Below are 24,600 nucleotides of genomic sequence, written 5' to 3'. Positions count from 1 at the left end.
CAAAAATATTCTACACAGTGCCTTAGCAATTTGTAATATTGTTGTTACACCAAATTAGATTATGTAAAGGGATTGTTTTTTCTTTACCAGTACTCCCTTCACATTTAGCCAGAACTTGGCGGAGATCCACTTTTATTGCATGGCAAAGGAAGAGCAGAGCAGTTGAATCGCCAATCATTTGCTCAAAACTCTGTGAACCTCTCCTGACCATCTAGAAAGCTCCAGTCCCATATGAATGTTACAAGAACATCAGTGTACTCTCTGTTTGTAAAGGCCTAAATTTAATTAAATTTGCAACCCAGATGAGCACAGGAGGGGAAGGAAGAACAAGATGAAAGCAGAAGTATGGTTCTATCTTATATATCGATTTAGGTACTAACAAGGCTGTGTAGCAACTGATGATGGTCCCTTCACTATCTCAAATACATTTAACCAAGAAAGGGTCTTTGCTGAAGGGTCTTCAGCAAAGGGTCTTCAGCTGAATTACAGGATGAGATGGTGATTGCCATCTTGCTGGCAATCTTGCTTTGTATTTGAATACATAAGTTTGCAGTTATTGAAAGTTATTATTAAAAGATGGTGAAGATTAGAGTCTCTCAACAGATCAGAAGATATCATTTCAATGGAAATGAATGGTGTTTTTCTAGCATTAATTATCCATTATTCCATTACTTAAGAAGTCAACGTGCTTACAAGGGAAATTTAAGTGGAAAATACCTAGGTCACCTCTGAGTAAGTATAGTCCAGCAAAGTGCCTTTCTTTAACCTCTCTGAAACAATTCCTTTTTGTCTGCTGAACCTTCTTATAAAGACATTCTGGTCCACATGCCCTAGGGCTCCAAAGATATTGGTGGCTGTCACTGACAATCCACTTACTTTCCCTTTCCAAAAGATTCTTCCGATTGGGACTCAGGTTTACAATTAACCTTCACTTGGCACTTAAAGTAAAACAACAAAATACTAGGATGTATTTCTGTTCCTTGGTTTCTTTCTCAGAGTAAGCACTGTCTAAGCATAGATCAGATTCCTTTTCTGTTTCTAATTTATGGCCTCACCTCTCGTCAGTCCATTAGCTTCCCTCTGTTGTCCTGATTAAGCTTTATGATGGGCCAGATGAAATTATCAAAGCTGTCAGGAAAAAAATCCATTGTTCTGTTCAGATTTGAAATATCTGTCTTGAGTAGTAACCATTTCTTTCACTCAAGGGTATCCCATTTAAATGGATCATCACAGAAGTTCAGAGACCACATCTTTTCCCCTCAACACAAGATACAGGATTTTTCTCATTACCTCATGTGACAGGGAAGCACTGGAGAATCATTAGTTCCATGTTCAAAGTGGAAACTATGGTTTAACACAGATGCACACAGAGGAACCACACAAACTTCTCCAGATGATCACCTGAGGTTTACAAACCTGTGTTGTGGTAGTAGACCTGGAACAAATTTAGAGGGGTGAGTGTGGGAAACTGCAGTGAGTCTGTGGAGTCCTTGACAGAAAGTATGGGAATAGAGACCAGCCTTGAAGATATTAAGGTTTACCCCTGAGAAGGGTGGGAGTAAAGGAGTATCCGGAGATACGGAGTTGTACCCGTGAGAGAGAAGAGATCTATCCATGAGAGAGGAGGGAATAGAAGAATAACATGGATGATAGCAAAATTAGCCAATGAGATGTTACTGCTGTAACTTGTAACCAATAGTGAAAAGACACATGAACTGGTAGAATTGTATAAAAATACACTTGTAGCAATAAATGGCATCTACTACTTTCATCCTGAAAGAACTTGGTCCATGTCGTTTGTCCATCTCAACCGCAACAGGTGAGTGGCTGTAATTCCGTCATGAAAAGTTTTATCTCCTTTGGTTCCACCCATGCGGATCAACAGGAGCCCTGGTATGGCATTTCAAGTGGCGGGATTCCTTACTGCCTTATCAGCAGGGGCACTGGGACCTGCTTTCCTTCTCCTCCGTTTCACTCACAGACTTTGCGCCTCTCTTCAGTTGACTAGCATTTTGAATTCTGCCACAAGATCATTCTGTTTCTATAGTGATCTTGGCACCACTAGTGTAGGCTCATTTCCTATCAGTCATGGTTTACTTACGTCAATGAGCGCATTATTTGCAACTGCGTTTCTTTCATTCCTGCATCATGTAGGTCATTAGATTTATATGCAGCCAATGAGACCAACAAGTTCCTAAAACTGCCAGAATATTTAGAACAGTGTGACAAACGGTACTATGTTCCTGCCTATTAATGTGCCATTGTGTTGGGAAAACAGAGCATAAGTAAACACTAATTAGGAAAACAGGTAGAAAAAAATAGACAATTTCAATACAGCATTCAGAAACAAAAATCTAAAAGATATGGAAGTTAAAAAGTCAGAGCATGCTAGTTTAACAGACAGAAGTACCGAGTTCTAAAATATACGCTAGGGGCTTAGCAAGAACAAAACAAAACAAAACACAACAAATGAACAAACAAAAAAGGCTAAGAAAGTCTTCAGAAAATCCATTATTGCTTTTTTCTACTGAGGTTCTGGCTATTATTTACCATAACATGCATACACAGGGCAGATCTCATGTTCTGGTCACCTTTTAAGAAGGCAGTTGTAAATCAGAGAAATGAGCTTTTCTAATTCTATGTACTGAAAACGCTTCACAATTGTCTACACCAATCTGTCTTTTTAGCCTTCAGTAGCCACTATAATGATTTTTTTGTTCTCTGGGGTTATGACTGTGCATGATAAAGGAGGCCTCTGTTTCCAAACAAGGAGGGAATTTAAGAAGAATTTGTCACTGAACAGGACAGCTGGTAGATAAAGAAAAAGCTTTTCTTAGAAATGATTTACTGTTCTTCCAGCACAAGCAATACAAAATGTACTGATGTTGCTTACCTATGACTGAGTATGAAAACAGGGATGTTGTTCAGACAGCTTATTTAAGTATTTTTTATTTTCTCTGATTTTAAAACATGTTTTCAATAGAAATATTGGAATTTTAGATAACAGTGAGGTAAACCTTTGTAAACAAAATCAAAGCACGTAGTAAATGTTTCCATTCCAATGCAAGAGAAGTAGAGAAACATGAAGTTTTGCAGTGAGGATGGGTAGATATTAATGTAAGTGTATTCCTTAATGATCACTGTGCTCTACTTTTCAGTACATGCATAGAGAAAAAAAAAGGCCAATGAGAACAAGTTTGCATAGATAGAAATCGAGGTACAGATACTGAATGTCATGTTTATATCACTTCCTTTCCTGTTGTAGTCTTGTTGGCTCAACTGTGGAAGAATGATTCTCTTCATTGAATAATAGTATAGCCTTCAGCAAAGCTGTAAGAAAAAGTGAACTAGAGGGAAAAGGTGGTTTAAGCTCTTATTTCCCAGCATGTTGGAACACTGAATTGAAATTTTTGCCAAGCTTTTTTTTTTTTTTTTTTTAATATGTCACTGAAAACTCTTGTACTGGGGCTTAAGAAAATTGCAGGTTGAGGTCAGACCTGCAGCTGATGTGCATTGGCATTGCTTTGTTCTTTTGGCTGTTAATTTTGTATAACAGCCAAGAACCTGCTCCCCAATAAATATGAAGTTTTATTATGCTAACTCTGACAAAGTTCAAGGATACAAAAGAAGGTGAAATCGCTCTACACCTAGAAGAATAATTCGTGTTCAGATTCTCTAAACTCCATACCCACCAAGTGGGACTGAGGCTTCAGAATCTTAAAAAGCCCTCACACTGCTGCCTTTTCCCCAATAACCAGTTTCATAAGTGTAAATTCCTAACCTGAGGTGATTTTGCTGTCAGGTTCAAGCACCTCCAAACTTCTAGCTTGATGGGCAATGAGACCCATATCTCTTTGTGGATCTGGGTCTGAGAGAAAACATTTGCTGAAGGCAATTGGATTAAGCATATAAATATCACAGACAGACACTGCAGTGGAAATAAGATGAAGGTTTCAGTTACAGTCTGGAACTAAATTCAATAGCTGATTCAGGAAAACTTCTGATCAAAGAATCATGAAACGAATCTAACTTTTTTCTAATGAGAAAAATTAAGGAAGTAAAGGAGATATACTATAGTAATTAACTTGAGGCCCATGGTTCCCTGCGTCAAATGACTAGAAATGCTGCAGAGTAGTTCAAAGTAATATAGTTGCACCCCAAAATGTAAGAAAAACAGGGAACATCAATACAAAGCTTATTTCCATTTTTATCTAATGTTTTCAAATGAGACAAGTGACAGAAAAGACAAACACATTGATCAAACAAATATCAGGAAAAGAGGAGGAGGTTTTTATGAAGATTCATAAGATTGCGGCAGGTAGTCAAAATCAGTATTACAAATATGGCAGGATGTGAGTCACACTTATTTGTAGGTTGTTGTGCGAGTTCTGTCACGTAAACAAATTGCATTGGTCAGGCTCTAGTACAAACACAGATTCTGAGCCAGCCTGAGATTTGTGGCTGCCATCAGGCAGTACATCCTGGCCCCTCATAACTAGGCAGTGACAGAAAATCCACCTGTTCTGGAAGTGCCACCAAATGAAAATCTCTGATAGCTGATAGAAAGATATCCCTTGCGACAAATGTTTGAGCAATATGATGTTATCAACATACGCATTCACATTCATTATAAAATTACAGTATGTTAGGTTTCTTTTTCAAGAAGGTTAATTTAATTTCTGCATTTCTCTGCCTGTTTCAAGTCTTTGTGGAATGATTTTTTCATTTTTTAATTTTAATGACTGATTTCCCTAATATACCACTTCATTAAAAAGTATACATAATATTGGTAAGATGCCATGCTTGAAAAAGCACAGTTCGAAATAGTGTTCTTCTAGCTTTTATGGAAGAACATTTGTCACTATGAATGGCCAAAGGATAGTAATTTTGTCTCATTTGTGAGTCCATCAAAATGGTGAATGAAATGACTGCTCCTCATACCTTTCCAGTTGGAAGCAGTTAAAATAAAAACAGCCAATGGGCTCAACAACTGGGCAATCATGTTTTGGAGCAGAGAACTGCCATGGAGACAGCTGTGAAATTTTAATGCCTTCTGCCCCTTTGATCAAAATTGAATGTCTGGACTCTACCCTGCCTGCTGGAAGAAGGCAGACTCAGACTTCTCATTTTAGTATTTTTTTTGCCTTGCCTGTTAGCTTTGCTCACTACCATGCTCTACGGGTGCTTGAAGCAGCACAGTACCAGTCTGACTAGTGCTCCAAACTCTGAAGCAACCCAAGGCAAATTATCATGCATCAATATTCACATTCTTCTGCCGCATATCCATCTAAAGAGGCATGACTTGGGAAACAGAATGGGAACTTTGCCATGTGTCTCATCTATAGACAGGACGAACCAAAGTGCTTCCTATTTCGCTTTGCTGCATTTCACTGTCCCTCTGCACAAATTTTAGTGTACTCAAGATGTGGGAGAAGGCATCCTTGTGTGTACAATATTTCCAGCCACACAGCCTCTTAGTAGTGTCTCATTGAGCTTCTCCCATCCACAGTCTCAACTTCTTTCTTTAACCAGGAAATAATTAGCACTTTTTTTCCCTGGCAGAAATTGATAAAAGTCTAATAATTTCTTTTCTAATTTTCTTATTACTCAGTTCACGTGTTGAGACAGTAATTTATTTGCTTTACTGGTTACATTGTGTCACTGTCACTTCATGGAAGTTTCCAATATGCTGCTGGTTGTGCTTTCACCTTTGGTAATGACTTGCTTTAGTGTCAATTCCATTTTTCTTTGCACTAACTGAGTCTCCTCTTGGCTGCTCCAATTCATTTCAGGGGGTCATAGCCTCTCTCACAAAACATCCCCTTAAAAGTGGCATGTACCATGCATGCACCCCATTACACTAGTGATGATTAGCTAGGTAGGCAATGCCAGAGATGGAAGAGCAGCTCTCCTTTCTCTTAAGTACAAGCCAGTGTCACAAATGATACGAAGAAACATATCTCAAGGACAATGCTATCAGACTCAATGTTGCCTCTTTCACAAGATTTAATTTGTTGAGTTGCTTGTTTCTACTTTGGTGTTGCAACACACATCTGCTATTAAATATTTTATTTTACAGCTTTCATATTCTAGGGTTTCCCTTTTTTCCTCAACTACCGACCTGAACTACTTAAAATAAAGTGCTGGTAAAGATCAGTTTAGGGCTAGGCACTTTAGTCAAATGAAGCAGTATTATATTCTAGTTCTAGTCTTTGAACAGTTTACTGTAACCATATTGTACTCAAATCCCCTTGCTGCAATTACAAAAAAAAAAAAAAAAAACAAAAACAAACGGCACAAGAAAAATAGAATATTAGGCTTGGCACAGGCAGTCACTTTTGAACAATTTGTCAAATTCTGAATTTTCTGCAGATTAATAATGCTTGTCCGTCAGAATGCAAAACGACCTATCCTGTGACATGTCTAATTGCATATTTTCAGGATCTTCTGTAGAAAAAGCCCATGACAATAATTAATACCTAATGCTATAAACACTAGTGCTTTGGGTGTTGCCTAGCAACCAGCATCCCGTAGGCTTCCCAAGGGGCCTCAAATAAAGGCAGGAGAGGGATCCTTCTGTACTTCCATGGGTGAGAAGTGGCTTTGTTCTAGGCTGCTGCTCTGTTCTGGCTGTTTCTAGAGTGATCTCTGCAAAACGAATCTCCCTCAGGAGGCTGCATGCCTGAAAAGCCTTTTCAAAGGCTAAACAGAAACCGAATGCTGTTCGTGCTGGTTTTTTGTACTTTAGGATACCATATACGATCAAAAATACAAATGCTATCCTCATGTTATCCTGCAATAGTAGACCCTTGTTTCCAAAGGAAATGTTTCTGTGGGTTCATTTCTACTTCTGTGTGGAAGACTTTACCCTGTCTTTTCATAATCAACTGTTTTTGGTTTTTTTTTTGACAAAACATACATTACATTTAAAAGAGAACTTGGACTGTGAAGTGTATTTATACAAATGCTGTTGGATCTCAGTGGTATACACAGTGCAGAGCAGAACAAACTTCACCGAAATGCAGTCTTTCCCAGCTGCGAAAGCATTCCTTTTTGATAGTGGTATTTTTTTAAGTACCAGTTCATTTCCAGAGCAATCTCTTTATCTTGGCTCAGGGACATCTAAATTTCATTTCACTAAAGGTATATATTTACTCAGATGGTCACTTCAATAAGAGCAAGAAGCTGGAAACCAGTATTCCAGGGTTTTCTTTCTCAGTTACAGTTTCTGAACTTTCTGTGGTCCTTAGCAAGTTACTGAGCTTTCCTTTATCTTTGTTTTTACATTGAAATAACTACTCAAATGTCTTCAGACTCAGAAAAATATTGTCGTGCTTAATTCTAATAGTATCTACGATGTTGTTTGATAGCCCTTAAGGAAAAGTCACCAATATCAGATCATATTTAATTTTGTCATAAATAATGCAAAATTTATACAGTTTTAAGCTAACACATTCAGCAGTATTTGAATAGAAAAGATACAGCAAAAACTTGTGATTTTAAAGTAATAATTTAATTTACAGGACTGTGTAATATATTTGCTAGGATCTGGAAGAGTTTAGACTAACTGATTGGTAATCCAGTCCTGTGTTTCTATGAATCATATTTTGTAGTTGCTTTAAAATATCAAAGATCAAGTATTACATAAACATTCCTCATTCCAAATCCACTGACTTATCTTTTTTTTTTTTCCTCCCTTTGTCCTGCAGCAAGATTATTCAGTCTTTTGAGATACTTTGTAAAGTCATTATATTCATACAGACTATTGGCTGCAGCAGATCTTATGTAGAGCTTTGGTTTTATATTCATGCCCAGTCTTGAAATCTCAGAGGGAATTATCAAAGCACAGAAGGCAGGAGAGTCCTCAGCGTCCATTGAGAGTTGATGAAACTCAGAAGCCTAAACACATTTTTGGAACACAGCTAGTTCATACTCATTTTTGAATTTTATTCCCACTTAATTCCCAGGCAGGCAGGCAAATGACGCATTGGGGACCAAAGTCCCATACAATCTAAGTGATGGTCTAAAACATCTCAATCTTGAGAGACATGCTGAGCGAAATTCTAATGAAAGATAATCTTCTGGCTATCCAGAATTTCAGCAGTAGAGCAAAGGCAGAATCCCTAATCACTGACTTAAAGATTTCAGTGCAGTTGTACATTGAAAGATGCTTGTGCTTGACAGGAAAGACTAGACAGGGTTATCTCTCTCCTGCCCATTGCTTTTCCTCTGCCTGCCTCATTTACATGTAAATAAGTGAATTTTGCACTCATACTGAATGCCACATGAATTACAATTTCATCTTTTTTACTTCTGATTTCACAATGCAAGTCTGTCTTACTGATTTTTATTTTTTTTTTCTAATGAAAACACTCATCAGCAGTTGTGTTACCCAGAAACCTGAACCACAGACTTACACAAGTTGCTTATCTTTATTTCAGGTCACTATGAAGCTTGGCAATAGGATCACATTACTTCAGTTTATGGAACACACACACACACTCTCAGATCTCTTGTCTTTTCACAGAATTACTTTTCAACTTCGAGAGTACAAAGTTACATTGCAAAAGTTGAATTGCATCAGTGAGTAAGTACAACAATTTCCTATAGGCGAGCAAATTTGTTCCTTTATTCTAGCAAATGCTCATTTTCCAGGAGGGAGTTAACTTCTCAGCACAATGACTTCTGTTCTGTGTCAGCAGCACAGGAGCTAATTCTCCTGGGCTGGGGTTCTACAGCATCAGCGGTGGAGCTAACAACCTATTGAAGCAGTTTTGTTCCATTAGCAAGGGAATTTCTCCCTAGTGGAGTATTTCAATACAAACAACATTTCATTACCAAGTCCCCGTATAGAAGTTCAATCCAAGTGCAAAGGTAGTTACCACCTTACCGAGACTGATCCTTTTTGGCAATGAATTGATTAACCTCCCTTGAGCTTTTATTTCTACAATTACAGAGTAAAGGTCCTTCTGAAGCTGTTTCATGCGCTGAGTGCCTGCACACAGTGCTGCACTCGCACAGTGAGCTCTCAGAGCAAGAGCTGAGCTTTGGCAGAGAGGGCAGCTTCCACTGTGGGCACCATCATTTCAATTCCAGCCGAGTGTCTTCTAAGATACAGAGGTCTATTTTGGCAGTGGTACAGCTTCATCCCTACAGGGGGGCATTTAGCGATCCAATTTTGTTCATAGGATGTCAGCAGCATAAGAAAATTTCAAAATTAACTGTTTGCATAAGGAAAAGGGAGAAATGCCAAAAAGTGGGGATACCAATCAATGGATTCTTTCTCTCTCTCTCTCTCAAAAACAAACAAACAAACAAACAAAAAAAAAAAAACAAAAAACCATTCTGCAATAAAGTGATTTAACAATCACTGAAAAAATTAATTTCATAGTGTGCTGATTTGTGGACTAAGAGTTAAATTCCAAAATGAGGTAGTGTACTTCCCAGCACTGCAGATCACTGCATAACTCCTGCCAGTGAAGGAACAAACTCTTCCACGTCTGGCAGTTGCAGCATGAATTCCCCTGCCTCCTGCCACTATAGTCAGTATGATCACAGCAGAATGCATTTCTCCTATGTCCAGAAAAGAATGTGGTTTTTTGCTTGGAAGTGTTGATGCCTGTAAAAGTACATTAGTCATCATGCCTGCTCACGGAAGCTGGTTCTGAGAATTCTTGATTCCTGCACCTTTATTGCTTCAGTTAGCAATCTCATGTGGATCTACTTCTCATTCCTTACTATACCCATGTGAAGATGAGTGAAAGTGAGAAATAAGACAGAGCTTTTAGCTTTTCAGAATATTTTCATACATTTTCAGTGTGATCATTTGAACTGCTCCATACCTTTCTTTGCAAAACAAACAAATATACAACTTTTTCAGACATTACAGCACAGAGTTGAAGTATTTTGATACCCTAGTAGAAGCCTATGGATTTCAACTCCAGGGAGATCAGTGATCTTTCCTTTTTGCATAACACAGATTGCAAGACTTCTCTGAAGTAAACGTTTCAAATTCATAGACTGTACCACTTCCAGTTTCTGGATTCCATTCTGGGCTCAGACTTCTAAAAGTTAGGTAGAGCAAACACTCAAATTTCAGATTCCAGTCGGACCTAGCTTTCCATCTTCATGTGTTAAAATGAGGTCTCATTTAGAATCCTTCTGCTCAAGGTTAACTTTTTGAATTGTCACTTGTAATTTTTAGACGTTTCCAGGATGTTACAGTATTGGCAGAATGATGCCATTCAGGGTGAAGCTTCAATGATAGCAGTTTTCTCTATGCAAAAGATGCTTCAGGATCCTGTAATTTTGTATGATGCGAGGTTAACAGTTGGTGCTATCTAATATTTTGTTTTATGTTTCAAACATTAAAACACAACTCATGAACATTCAAATAACCCTTCCTGATATGTCAGTGATGTTGACATGCAGTACACACTATTTTTATAATGTTTTCACTTCTTTCTGTCCACTTGTGCCTTTCTAAGCAGATTATAGACAGTTTTCGACATTCCAGTCATGTGAATCACATCACTGGCTTACAGTAACATGCAGCACTGTTGAATTTATGCTTATAAATCAACAATTCCAGCACTTTTTATTTATTAGCTATGCTCCTCGTGCGTAGCCAATTAAAGCATCTCTTCTGGTGATGCCTACTGGAGATCTCATTTTGTTCTCAACACTCTGATTTTTATTTCCTTTTCACCTTTCTTTTTTATATGAGTTTAACATCCTCAGAAACAGCCAACATGCCTTCTAGAATATTGATTCCTTTTCTATTGAATTTCACCCAAACAGTGGTGTGCCATCTTCCAGAGAAAGCAATCCTTTCTTCACAAAACCCAAGCTAATGGTTCAATTATCAGAGTATTGTTTATAGGTTTCCAAGTCCAAAGTTCCCTGAAGAGGTAATCAGTGCAGTATTTGAGTTATGTTGTTTGGCTCGGCTTGATGAGTCCTAGATGAGGGTGATGGCAGAAATGCCTTAAGTAGCAATGAGGTGACCTTTGAAAAGATTGCAATGATACAAAGATTAATTACTTTTTCTCAGATATCCAATATTCTGTAAAAAAATATCTTGGGACTTCAGTGTCTCCTGCTTGTTTTAGATTCAGACACCAGCTTGTTTTTTAGAAAAGGGTAAATAAAACACCCTTTAACATTTTTTTTGTTTCATGCAAACAGCAGCAAGGTGGTAAAGCCTTGAAATACTGTATGATTTAGATACATCAGTTTGCTTCCCTGACAATGTAAAGCCAAGGTATGCATTTTCTACCACAGCAGTTGTGTGCTAATGGAGGGAATGAACACCGTTCAGTCCAGCAGTTGAACCCTGTAAGGTGTGGACATTTCACCACCGTGGCGTGCCAGCTCTCTAGTCATAGGAAAAAAACACATGTAAAGCTTGGTTGTGAGGCCTGCTTCCAGGCTGGGCCTTTCCTTTGTGTTGCTCAAGCCAAATAAAACTGGAACAGAAGAAAAAGAGTTAATTGCATTGTTTGCCAGCTATGTGCTAATAGTAAAACAGTGAGCACCTTCCTCCGAGAAAAGCAACTCCTTTGCCTTACAGTAGTGATAAAATCATCTGTAAAAACACAGGCAATTTCTTCTCTTAGAAGGGCTCTGGCTTAGCCACATGTTGAAGAAGTGTTTTGCCCTGTAGAAGATAGGCATAGCAATGACAGTGCACTATAGGAGCAGTCACAAAGTCATGCTGTCCCTCTCTCTGAACTCATTTATTTTGTGTGCAGATGCTATATTACTGAGGGGTTTGAAAGCCAGTTCTGAGAGAGTATGTCAGGAGCATAAACAGAACAACCAGAAAATAAGCAAGACCTTGTCCAGTGATGCAGTACTAACAATTAAGGAAAAAACATTTCCTACTTTGAAGGTGATACCGTCCAAAGGTGTTCTTCATGCAGCAAAACCTCAAAGATATTTGGGGCTTACCACCATCACTGATGATGCATCAATGATTGCTATTCGGCATGAGAATCTACTCCCAGTAGCGATTGGTAATACCTAATATGGATTTTAGTGCTCTCATGCCACCACTAAGCCTTATCGCTGTTATTAGAGTGAAGAAACACAAACATGCAGTATAGGCTCATATAATTACAAAAATCAACAATATTTTCAAAATGTTGTGATGATTCATTTCACGGCATAAGGAAGAAATATAGATCATTCCTCCTTCAAAACATGCCTGTCACCTTTTTGAGCACAACAGCAGGGCAAACTGTGTCCAATGTTTGTATGACGTGCTGGATATTGGTTGTCTGGGGTGAGTTTTTAGATGCAGTGTTGCTGTTTCATCTATCGTATTAAATTTTTGCTGGCTGAGATATGACCACTCCCATCTCTCTCAGAAATCACTCTAAATTTATCTTCAGATGAAGAAAGAGAGATCAGCTCTCAAGTCTGAGATGGAAAGCTATGACTAATCTAATATTCATTGTTATTTTGATAAATGTACACTTGGTAATTGATAAAATATCAGCTAAACCAGAGTTTATGACCTCAGCAGTGCAAGAGATACATGGTGCAGCCTTTGCTACATCACTATTGTGATGCAGATGGAGTTAAACTAGTACTTACACAGTATGGTGCATGAATGCTTCCTACCAATTCAGTTAGAAAGACACATAAGTAACTGTGATGGTTGGTAGATTATTCTAACGCAAAAGGAAAATACTGGCAACGATAATGGTAGACAGGAATCTATAAGAGAAAATATATTCTCAAACCAGTTTATAAACTTCAGTGTGTAAAACCATTTTGGAGAGAACTAATTATGACAAAGTCCATTGGAAACAAACGACTTTTCATTGAGTTTCTCAATGGCAAAGCACCACATATTCGTTAAAATTTATGCAATAATTATGAGTAATGCGTGGTACTTTGCTGTCAGTAAGGTAATATCCTTATATATCCTAAAACCAACTACATGGTATTAGGTTTCTGGGAACTGAGAAAAAAAGTTGGTTTAGGCTCTGTGTTATCAATGGAGTTTCTCAGCTTTGGTGGAGGAAGGGATGTGAGCAGTCACTATAGTTATCAAAAGTGTAAAGCTTGAGTAGGAGGAGAGTTAGATGATATTTAAAGAAAAAACAGTCCCTAAACCCAGAAAGGATCTGTTTGACTGGATTTTACATGCCCTGTAATGGTTTCTATGCACTGCCTGCTGCTCATTCTGTTCAGTGTACAGTTACAGTTGGGGCTTGTTCTACTAATCACTTGTTAGTTGTCCTTCTGCTGAAGCACAGGCTAAGAAGTTAATGCGTGTTTTTACTTACATCCTTAGGTACACCATGCTTAGAAGAACACTTGGTGTCTTTGATCAAGGGAAGTCACTGGCCCATTTCTGTCTCATTGTGATGCCAAGGGAGTTCAGCATGAGCCCAGACCTGCAGCAGCACTATGAAAGGAGGAGGCTGGCAAGGCTCAGAGAAGCCTGCTGTTGGTAGGAGTTGTGTGTGGCTGCAGAATACACAGTGAGGCAAATTCAGCTAATAATGGATGCAAATTGGCTGTAGAGAAGGGTACATTCAGATTTGGTTTCAGTGTAGAGCCTGCCGGGTGGGTTCCCATTGCAGGGGTAAAGCAGTGGGGCAAGACCTTGAGGAACAGCCCCTGGAGACAGACAGTGTAGCACAGTTGGAGGGGGTGATCTTGGAGGGGAACATATGATTTAGCCTGTATAGTAGCAGGTTCAGCTCAGCAGCCCGAACCTTCCTCTGTAAGAGTTAAAACAGGTTTAGGCTTCAGTACCAGCCTCACAAGGCAAAAGGCAGCCCCAGGCCTGGGGGTGCTCCAGGGCTGAGCAGCCCTGAAGTGCTGGGCCTGACTCCACGGGCCTGGATGAAGGTCCATGCTCACACAGGCTCTGAAGTCACCCTGTCTTGAAAACAAGTCACTAAGCAAGGGCTGAGGAGAGGTGACTCCCTTGCCAGCACCCCCAGAAGGAAAAAGGGACAGAGATGTTCTTGCCTCAAAGGCTTCTGCTGGTTTCAGGATCTCACCAGGCAGGTGAGCCAAACCCACTGTAAAAGCCCTTTTTTTTTTTTTTTCCACCCCATCCATAACCATCCCTTTAATCTGCCTGCTCCCAAGCCACGGCAGAGGGAAGGAAGGCGAGTGGTGCCTGCGTGCTCCCGGACAGCACGGTGGCGGGGGCCCTCCCCTCAGCCACCACTGCGCCCCGGCAGCCCGCGGCGGGGTCCCGGTCCCTATCCCCCTCCCCCGCCTGGTTCGGGGCCGCCCTATGGAGGACGGGGAGGGGGTGGGTGGGGAAACCCGAGCGCCCGCCGGCGGGAGTCGCTCGCCTCGGCCGGCGAAGGGGGCGGCTCGGCTTCGGCAGCCCCGCCTGCATCGCGCCGGAGGGGTTAAGCGCCCCCGCTCACCGGTGGGCTTTTTGCCGGCGGGGAGGGGGTTAAGCGCCTGGCAGCGGCAGCTGCTGCCACTCGGCTCCGCGCCGCTCTCCGCGCCGGAGCCGTTACAGTGGGAAGATGGCGACGGAGGGCGCGAGCGGCGAGCCGGGCTCTGGCGAACGGGAGGACTTGGCGGCCACGGCAGCGGTAACCGGCTCGGCGTGAGGAGAGGGGGGTTAGACCCAGCCGCGGCGGGGAAGTCTCCCTGTGGGGATGGGACGAAGCGGCGCTTAGAGACCTGCCTCCCCTGCTCTGTCCCTCCGCCCTCCTTCTCCCCCGGGGCGGGACGGGGCTCGCCTGCGGCAGACCTGCAGGCGAGCTCCGTCCCGCCCCGAGGGAGAGCAGAGGGGCGCGGGGTCTCCCTCTCTGCCGACCTCCCTCTTCCCCTCCACGGTGTTGGCGGCTTTCCCCCCCCTCATTGTTCCTTCCCGCTGCTCCGGGGCGTGCTCGGCGTGGGGCTCCGGTGAGGGGGCACGGAGAGGGGGCTCCGCTCCCCGCTCTCGCCTCTCTCGCACCCACCCCCCGCTTTCCCGCCGCTCGCCAGAGCGAGCGCGGCTGCTCCCCGTCTCTCCGGGCGGGCTGAGGTGGTGACAGCGGCCGGGGCGTTGGGAGCTGTCAGACGAGGGCGAGGGTGGGGGAAGCCTTGATCTTTAGCCCTTTGCTTGGCTCGTAAGGCGCTTGATTTCTCCTTCCTTCCTCCCTCCCGTGGTGCGTTTTCGACGTCGGGACAGCGTCCTTGCCCCTCCCGCCCCGAGCGCTGCTGTGTGGAGACGTCTCGGCTGCCCGGGCCTCTCGGCAGCGGGGCTGCACCCCCGGGGCAGGGTCTGACACCCCGCTTAAAATATCCCCCCAAACCCGAGCAGAACCCCCGTCCCCGGCGTTTGTTCCCCGCGGGTGATTGAGGCGCCTGAGGAGGTGCCGGTCGCGGTATGGTGCCCGCCGGTTAAAACGGTGTCGGGTGGAGGCTGCGCTCCCCTTGGCGAGGGCTGGACTCCTCTCCCCGGCTCACCGGCCTGACCCCGCACCAGGAGAGCCGAGCTTCGCCCCCTCGGGCGGGCCTGCTCGTCTGGTGGGTCCCGGCTCCTCAGCCCTGCGGGGCAGAGCCCTCTCGGCCCGGCAGCTCCCCTGCACCCGGCGCATCCCAGATCCGGTGGTCAAACCCGCCCGCGGAGCGCCCGGGGCTCCCCAGCCCGCGTTAATGGCCTGGGTGACAGCCTTTGTCAGGTCCCAAATCCGGCTCTGAGTGCTCGGCCTCGTAGCCACATGCAAAGTTCAGGGCAGTAAAACCGCTGAGGTGCACGGTTTGCTTGGGATCGTTTCTGAAGGTGATGACCCTCGAAGGAAGAGGGCACTGGTTTCTGTGAAATCAAAGTTATTGCTGGCATTTTTTACTATTATTTTGTTTGTTGTTTTTGTTGTTTTTTTCAAACAGGCACTAATTCTTATCTGAAACCCTGTTCCAGCTGTGCACTCAATCTTCCTTGTGTGTTTTAACTTATGCAGTGTTGTGGAAATTGAGTTTTATTTTAAGAAAGTAAACCTTACACAGTGAATATTTGTAACATCACTGTCTTTTAAAACAGTGGCGTAACTGTGACATAAATGAACAGTAAGGTAAGAATTCATAAAAGCAGACTATTAAATACTTTAAACCTCCAGTTTATTACTGCTGTAAGTTTCATTTTTAAAAGCTCAGATGAGTAGCTTGTAATCAAGTAACACTCCAATATTGACCTGTTGGGTAGTGCTGTGAAAGCCACTCATGCAATTTAGTATTCTCCTTGTAGAAGGTAGGAGCCACAGCTCTGTACTGCACACTGCTTTTAAAATATATTTTTTTTAACTGAAGAGGTGCTGGGAAGTAACTTGTGTGTTGCTCCTTAAAACAAACAAACAAGCTATAGTTAAGAAATAACAAAGTATCTTTTTAATTTTTATTTTTAATTTGCCTTCAGTGATTAAATATTTAGTATTCCTTTTAATCTTGTTTTCCTTGCCAGTATAAACATTGTGTTGTCAATTTCATTTTGTCTCTTGTGCAGGAAAGTAAAAAGAACTCTGCAATTAAAATATTAAAAAAAAAAAAAAGTATACAGTACTCCAATATTCCTTTTGAAGGGTTAGTAAGAATAGCTTATTTTCTATCGTTAAACTCAAGATACAGAATTATGAATTGGATCATCTTGCTTACTTTTAGGATGACAGTAAATGTCCAGGTGACTATCTTGTAAGTCACACTAAACTTCAACTTATAAAAATATTGTTTTCAGTATGGTTTTACATTTTTTTCTTTTATTTTTCTTTGGTTATCAGAATCCTGATTGCACAAATGGTGCAGTAAAAAACTGTAAGAACAGCATTTGTAATAGTAATATGTTATTGTGTGAATTTTGTGGTGTAAGCAGGAGATGTATAACACAGGATGGAACAGTATGGTTTTTTGATACTAAATGCTGTTATTACATCTTAGTATGCTATCAGTAACATCAATGGGAAAAAAAATACTTTTTTTGCTAGTTTTAGAAGCACTATAGAAAATAATAAAAAGTGTTCCGCTCCCTCCTTTTTTCACATTCACCAGGGAATTTGACTGAAAAAAAGCCTAGACTGTTCTATAGTGTGTTACATTTAGGAACAAAGCTGGTAATCTTGTAATTCTGAGTTTTCTTGAGTGGAGCACAGCATTTGGTAAGCCCACCACTTCTTTCCCACAAAATACTGGTATTTTTGTCATGGTAAGGTTATGAAGGAAAAATGGCAGGGGAGTGGTTCGAGTCCTTTTTCAAATCTGCACAGCTTGATTGCACTGAAGCAAATGAAATTGTATTGGTGCAATTTGGACGAGAATTGAGAGAAAACCTGTGTGTGTATTTTAAAACGTCTTTGAATGACTTCCATCTGCATGATGTCTACCAATAATGATTATATAATAGCAAGAAATAACCCAATTTGACAGTCTTTTTGTTGAGACATTGAACATCAGCCTGCTGTGCATAGAAGGCTGGCTTGTTACATGTTATAGCTCCAGTGTAGCTTTAACAAAACCTATAAAAACCTATTATATCAAACACAAAGTTTGTTAAAGTTATTCAGTAAAATTTCTGGGTTTGATTTGGCTTGACCAGTGCTCAAAAGCATAAATGTTATTTTTGTCTGATAGACAGTACCTTCTGCTGTCGGTAAAGCTGCACATATAGAGGATATTGGTAGAGGGAAATCTTGACTCCTCTGAGGTGAATAGAGATTTTGCTGCTATCTTCATCGGTCAAAATTTCATTGAGAATGATATGTGTGTATACCCAAAAGGATCAGTCTGTGTTGCTGTGGGTCAAGTAACAGTACAAAAAGATGCACTACAGAAAAAACTGTCAATATTTAAAAGAACTGAAAAATGGAGAGAAATTCCATGACATTTTGTGGTGATAAAGTGTAGGATTTTAAACTTAGCTTGAGATCTTCCCTACCGGTCTGCAAGAATGCTTGTAATAGAGCAGCCATTCTGGTCAATATAGTGAAATGCTAAATAATGCTTTGATCAGATCAATTATACAGGCTGATTTAGATCACTTGGAAAGGTCCTTCTCTGAAAACCATTGCAAGTAGCAGAAAATGAGACCATAACCCTATACCTCTTAGTAGGGACTCTAACCTGGAAAATGGTCACTGGCAAAAGAACTCTGATTAACTACCACTGTCCTCATCTGAATCCAAGTTCTCAGTGTAGCATTATTGTTCAGAGAAGTTGTACTCATCTAATCAGGTGCATGATGCTGTTGTGTTCCAACATGTAGATGAGATGTAGAGACAGCCCAGTTCTCTCTGGTTTAGTCCTCCTGCTCCTCTCTGACGACAGACTGGTCTTGATCCATCTTGCAGTGTTATACTTCAAATGTCCTTTCTGCCTCTCCTTCCCCTACTCCAAACTGCAGCATTGCCTTTTCTGTGCCTTCTATTTCACAACCTGTAGCACTGCCTCTCTTCCCTTGTTGTAAAGGTCCTGGGGGATGAGAAAAGAAAGCCCTTGAATGTAGTCCACTTTGTACATGTTCTTTTCTCTTCCAAATGTCGACTTGTCACACTGTCATTAGAGGTGAAGTGCAGAGGGGGAGTGCTGTGAGCTGGACGTGTGAAGGTGGCACAGAGGTGCAAACCTGTAGGATGCAGTATGTCCTGTTGTTTTCCCAATCACTTTGACTTAATTTGTGTAAACATTGCTTTGGCCTAGGAGGTGATGTGGCAAGGTAGGAATAGAGATGGAAATTGGGACAGGAAGGAAAGAACTCAGGAAGACAACAGTGTGAGGTCAGCCTCTGCACCCACTCCTACCCGAGAAAGGGAGCAGTTGATTTACAATACCTGTGTGATCCTTGAATATGTAACCAGGAAGGCATCAAGTAGGCTTAGGGAAGAGGTACTGCCTGTATGGTATGTGAATTAAAGCCTTCTTGGGCATTGCTTTTTGGTTCTATTGTACCACAAAGTAAGGTGTAAATTACTGGAAGACTTAAGAGAGAGCTTCTGGAAAACTTCTAAAGATAGCTTCAAGAATGTGTACCTGTATCTGGATCTAATCATATACCATTTGCTTTAGAAGTGACTTTTCTGAAAGTAACTTTCGGAATAGAAATTACCTGTTAAATTTAAGTAAGAGTTTAAACATGGTTATTGAAGGCTTGTGGGCCTAGATCCATTAAAAAAAGACAAGGTTACCAAACTTGCACTGGAATAAAAAAAAGACTAAGTACATTTGTGGCTGTTAATAGATTGCAAACGTGTTTTAACAGTTATGACAATATCTGGGCATGTGTAAAGGTCAGTGTCTTACTAATTTTGGAGGGGTTGGGGGCTGGGGGTTTGTTTTTGTTTGTTTGTTTCCAAAAAAATTTCCCAGTTTTGAGGTATATTTATGATTAATGTTGAAGCTGTTAAAAGTTTTGCAGTTTACTCAAGCCCAAAAACACCCCACAGCAACAAAACCTCCCCCATACCTTTTAAAGAAAACCTTTGAAAAACCCAGAAAGTGAGGGAGCTGTACTTGGAAGAGTAGGGCAGAATAAGCAGGTAACTTCATTTGGTGAACAATCCAATAAAAGTCATTCAGCTAATGAATGGATATAATTAAATGTACGCACAGTCTCCTCGTTATTCCTCAGATATGATTGTGTGAAATTTTCTATGAGTCCTGGATGTTAACATCAGATGTTATTCTCTTCAGCAAGAAACTCAGGCTTAGTTGAGGAGCAAGTTCCACAGCATTGCTTTTCCTTGAAAGATATTTCTCTGCCTTCATATTTGTTTCTGTTGCCAAGAATATTCCTATAGATCACATTATCTTAAGTTCATCTTGGATAGGGTGGGAAATGAACATGTATTGTTGTGTTGGAAAGTTTCTGGAGAAGCATGGAGTCACAGGCTCTTTCCCTAGTTTCAGACTAAAGAACAAACCCTCCACAGCCAAAGCAATAAATTGTGGTTTTCCCTGAAGTATTCATGAATACTGTGTGGATATTATAACCACTTATTTTAATACTCTCCCTGTTTGCAGAGTTTTCTTTATTAGAAAAGGGTTAGGATTCATCTGACCGCATACCCGTGTTGATGTTTAGCTGGGTCTTGGAACTTCCTTTTATAGTTGGTGGAGTTAAGTAAGAAGTTAGAAAGAATAACCTGTTTTAGAAACAGGTTTGTGAGCTTCTCTGTTTTTGAATGAAGTGAAAGGCAGCTGACTCCTGAAAGTATGGATGGGGTTCAAGATACTTAAATTTAGGTGTCTACATGTATGCATGGTGTTTCATATCCTATTACAGTCAGTGGAAATCTGACCAATACAGTCAGTGGAGCCATGAGCAAATACTTCTGGTGGCTGATCAGCTGAAGAGCTTTTCTGGCTGTTTTAACTAGGCTGATCAGTCCTCTATGGAAAATAAAGGGACATTAGGTACCTAGCTTACATAGCTCACACCTACCTTCAAATGTCTGAGTCCTACCTTGAGGGCTTCTTTTAGTGGTCCATATGTGATACTGTGGGATATCCCAGTTGGCTTCCTGCTACTGGTCCAGATGGGATGGATGATTCTCCTAAGACCTGTGTCATATCTGCCTGTCCCAAGAAGATGTCACTGATCCCCTGGACATTTCAATTGCACTAGATACTTCTATGTAGGCAGCGAAACAGAATTAGTCAAAACAGGTCTTTACACTTGGTCAGATAAGTTGTACCTGGGTGACATACTTGATGTAAAATATATGAATCAAGATTGTCTTTCCCTGGGGCAGTTGTTTCATGGGTCTGACAGATGTAAGGCCATCATGATATTAAAAGTTAACTTTTTAAAGCCCAATAAGTACCAGCAAACCTGCTTTTAGAGCCTCATCTGTGAAGTCTGCTTTGTCAATCCTCAAGAGGATTCTTGTGTGTATTTAATGGAACGCAGTATAAAATATGTAACAAATATAGATGTGTACCTTTCACTTCCATCCTGAAAGGACCTTTTTTTTTTTGACAGCTTTTTTCCCTATGTGTTTTCCTGTGCACCATTTTTATACTTCTCCCCCACTACCTTTCCACCTCAGCCCTCAATTATGCTCCACAGGCTTCTTTCCCAAGTCCTCGTTGTTACCCAGCTCCATCTTTTAAAAGGCTGCATAGCTACTTTCTGAGCAGGAAGGAGCTTGTTTTCCATGGTCATTTGTGATTAACCCACAGGTAACTTGCTTTTATCCTCTGTTCTGCTTAGGCAAGGTACAAAGCTGTGGCTTTCATACCTTACCTATTCAGATTTCTGCTGAAGGCAGCAGAGTTTGTAACAGCTTCTGTGGTAGCACAATGAACAGCCCTCAGATCCTGATGTTGCCAGTACTATCAACAGGGCTAGGTCAGCAAAACCATACTATTGGCACTGCCAGTCCCTCACAAGATTTTTCTTTTTTTTTTTTTTGTGTGGTGGGGTAAATTTAACCCTAAAGAATTTTACCCTCTCTGTTCTAAATAGCTATGTGTGTGGGAACACATAGCTATGTGTTTCTGTTCCTGTGCCTTTTGGTGACCTTTTGATTTCATCCTCTTTCTGTTTTTTCCGAAGACGATGGAGGTGGGAAGGTGGAGGTCCAGTGTGATCACTGCTGTCCTAGGTCGTCCTTCTCATGTTCAGAAGAGATGCCTTTGTTGTCTTTTGGTTCGTGGTAGAGCTTCTTTTAATCTTTATAAATGCAGGTTATAATTTTGCTTGTACTCTTCTTGTGATGCATACACAGGTAGTTGAATGATTTTTAGCTAATAAGCTGTTTGCTGTATTGTCAGTGTACTTGCTGCCAGGCAACACACACCCCTTACAGAACTGATCTGAAAAATAGAATGTGGAGTTATAGAGATATAGAGGACTGAAGTTGTACTCTTCTTCAGGTACTTTATTCTTATAAATCATGTAAACCAGGCATTTTAAAATCCAAAAGAGGTAGACAAAAAAAATACTCTTGTGTTTTGGTTGTGTCTGCCAAATTTCACCCTGGGGCAACATATTCATGTATCTCTGTTATAAAACCAATATAATGGATGGCTCAGTTACATAGTTGTTAAATTGTCGGTTAAACTGTTACAGCTTGGCATTCTACCAGAGGTATTGTAGTTAAACCCCAGATGACACGTAAGCCGTGAGCTTGTAATATAGTCTTTATTTTCTGGAAATCTAAGACTTATTGCTCCATTGGAAGATGTTAGGAAGATTACAGTTCTAGAGCTAAACATCAGTTTTCTCTATGATTCAGGCAAACAGCTGAATAAGAACTTCAGGCAAACCTACCATGACTGACATCTTGGTCCCCAAAAGATGGTAGGCAAGTGTTTAAAAGAATGGTTAGTTTTATTTAATCATGCACTTTATCTACCCAAATCTTAGAAATATTTTTAAAACTATGTTTGAGAATATATTAAATCTTTTAAGTATTTTGGTTCAGTTAGGGTAAGGTACATTGTAGTTCCCTAAGTGCTGTTTCAGAGATGTGCAAGTGAAAAAGATGTGGTAGCTTTGTCAGCAACAGCCATGCACACTCTTAGCCCATGTGAGGGGATTTAAAAGTTGCTTATCCATAGTGAAGAAATCTAAGATGTCTTTAAAGTACTGGAAAAAAAGTGGTCATTTCAGTTTTGAAATTTATCAGATCAAGTTCTGATAAGAAAGCTTCAGTGGGCATAATATTATTAATGAACAAGACTTGAAAAATGATGGCTCATTTTTATTTAATGGTAAAATAATTATGCGCATCTGATTGATACCATTTTCTGGTACACTAAAATAACTCCTGTGTAAATGTATGCAGGTAATTTGGCCCAAAAGCTCACTACTTTTCTCTTTCATCCTTAAAAGCTCCTAAATTCTTTATTTCACTTTTTTTTCTGTTTGTGTGTATTTTCTGCTTGATTTTGGACTTCAATTTTGAGAAGTTTTGTTTGTTCTTCATAAGTATGTGAAGACTTATCTGATAGAGTGTGTAGCATGGAGAGTGTGGGAAATAATAGGTTGTGTTTTCTGTGTTTAATAAATCAGAAGGCATCAAACAAAAGTAATGGTAGACTGACAGCAAAGGTCATGGTTCTTAAAAAAATGTGTAACTTTGCTGTGGAATGTTTTGGATGCTAAAATTACATAGAGATTCAAAAACCAACAGGGCAGATTCACAACAGGTATGTCAGCCAAGGGCTACTGCATGCAAAATCACCATTTCTGAATCAGAAAGCACATAAGCTGAGAATTACTGAAGTCTGGGAGAGTATTTCTGGGAAGTATCATTATATGCTTGTCCTGCTCTGGTACTGATTGCAAGGCATCTGTTATTGGCAGCTTTTGGAGACAGGATGCTTGGATAAGTGGGATTTTAGTCTGATATGCTAGAACTGTTCATATATGAAGTTGTTTTGCTTGTTCTTATTTAAAGTTTCTAAAATTAAAAAATATTTAAAACTAAGCTGCGTATCTTGTTGGTATGACTATTAACTTGTTTGTGTGTTTATTTATATCTAAATCATCAGAACACTTTTAATTGCTCATTACTGCTGTCTTTTCATGTATTCTAGTTCAGGATGTGTACTTGATCAAAGTTTACTTTAATTGCTTGATCAGATTCTTAGTTTAAAAAGCTCATAATTGTATCACATCTGTTGAAGAATGCCTCTGGTTTGTTAAGAATGTAAGAGTGTTTTCATTTATGAAGACTGCAGAAATGAAAAGTTTCACCTGTAATGTACAGTCAGTCTTTTGGCAAAGAGCTGCCTTGTGTTATACCTCCTGACAAGCTTAATTTACTGACTTGGAGAGAAGAGTAGGATCGTATTTCTTGCACTGTACTTCTGTGGATGCCCCTCTTAACTTTGTTCTTGTCTATCAGAAACCTTGGGTGCCCTTTTCTCAAAGGAGGCAGGTATATTTTAGAAAGGGAAGATAATGTAGTGGTTAAACCACTGAATTGAGACTGAATGTTCTCTTTTATATTACTTGCTTTTGATGTTGTTTGGAAATAAAATCTCTGTGCATCAGTTTCCCATCTGAAAAAGGGAGATGTTTTTCCTCTATCATAAAGGAAGCTATATGGATAAATTGCTGTCCTTGACCTAGTAAATGTTATGAAGTGGTTCACAGAAGGAGGAGAGTGAATCCTGCTGAATTAAATTTGGTAGTTATAAATGCTGAGAGTGAAATCTGCTGCAGGATATAAGGTAAAATCTAGTTTACTGACACTACATTACATGAGGAACTGTGTATGTGTAGTAACTTTTCACTTCATACATGTCCATGGAGTGGTTATCACTGTATAGAGTTATAAGGAGCACTGTGAGAGGCTGCTGTAGCATATGTTGGGGAAAAAGCCTTCAGAGAAACCAGTTGTTTTTCTTGATCCATTGGCATGGAGAGCAAGAGGTATCTTTTGGATTAGAGGAAAAACTGACCCAGGCAGCAAAATTAGAGGACAACTATTGTTCAGTCTAGAAATACTTGGTAGAGTGGGTGGCCCTGTCCCTGAAACAGTTATACTTAATAGAAGTCATTGCTCCTCTTGTTGATACATGTTCACATACATGAAGAAGCTCAATCCAATGTACATTGAATGCAAACAGTTGAAGTTCTTGCCCGCAGTTCTGTGTGTTTTGATTACAAACTAAAAGTGGAATGCAGAG

At 40.5% G+C, this 24,600-nt stretch overlaps 1 protein-coding gene across 1 annotated transcript in view; it reads left to right on the top strand.

Annotated features, from left to right (window-relative positions):
- The first annotated feature begins 14,413 nt into the window (after positions 1-14,413).
- CTTNBP2 (cortactin binding protein 2) overlaps positions 14,414-24,600 on the top strand; it is an 89,808-nt gene continuing 79,621 nt past the window's right edge. Inside the window, 1 exon segment of the mRNA XM_065835502.2 lies at positions 14,414-14,579. Within this exon segment, the coding sequence (XP_065691574.2) occupies positions 14,511-14,579 (69 nt within the window). The 5' untranslated portion in view covers positions 14,414-14,510.

This window comes from Patagioenas fasciata, chromosome 1 (genome assembly GCF_037038585.1).
Source record: "Patagioenas fasciata isolate bPatFas1 chromosome 1, bPatFas1.hap1, whole genome shotgun sequence".
Taxonomy (NCBI): Eukaryota; Metazoa; Chordata; class Aves; order Columbiformes; family Columbidae; genus Patagioenas; species Patagioenas fasciata.
This window is presented reverse-complemented; position numbering and strand designations above follow the sequence as displayed.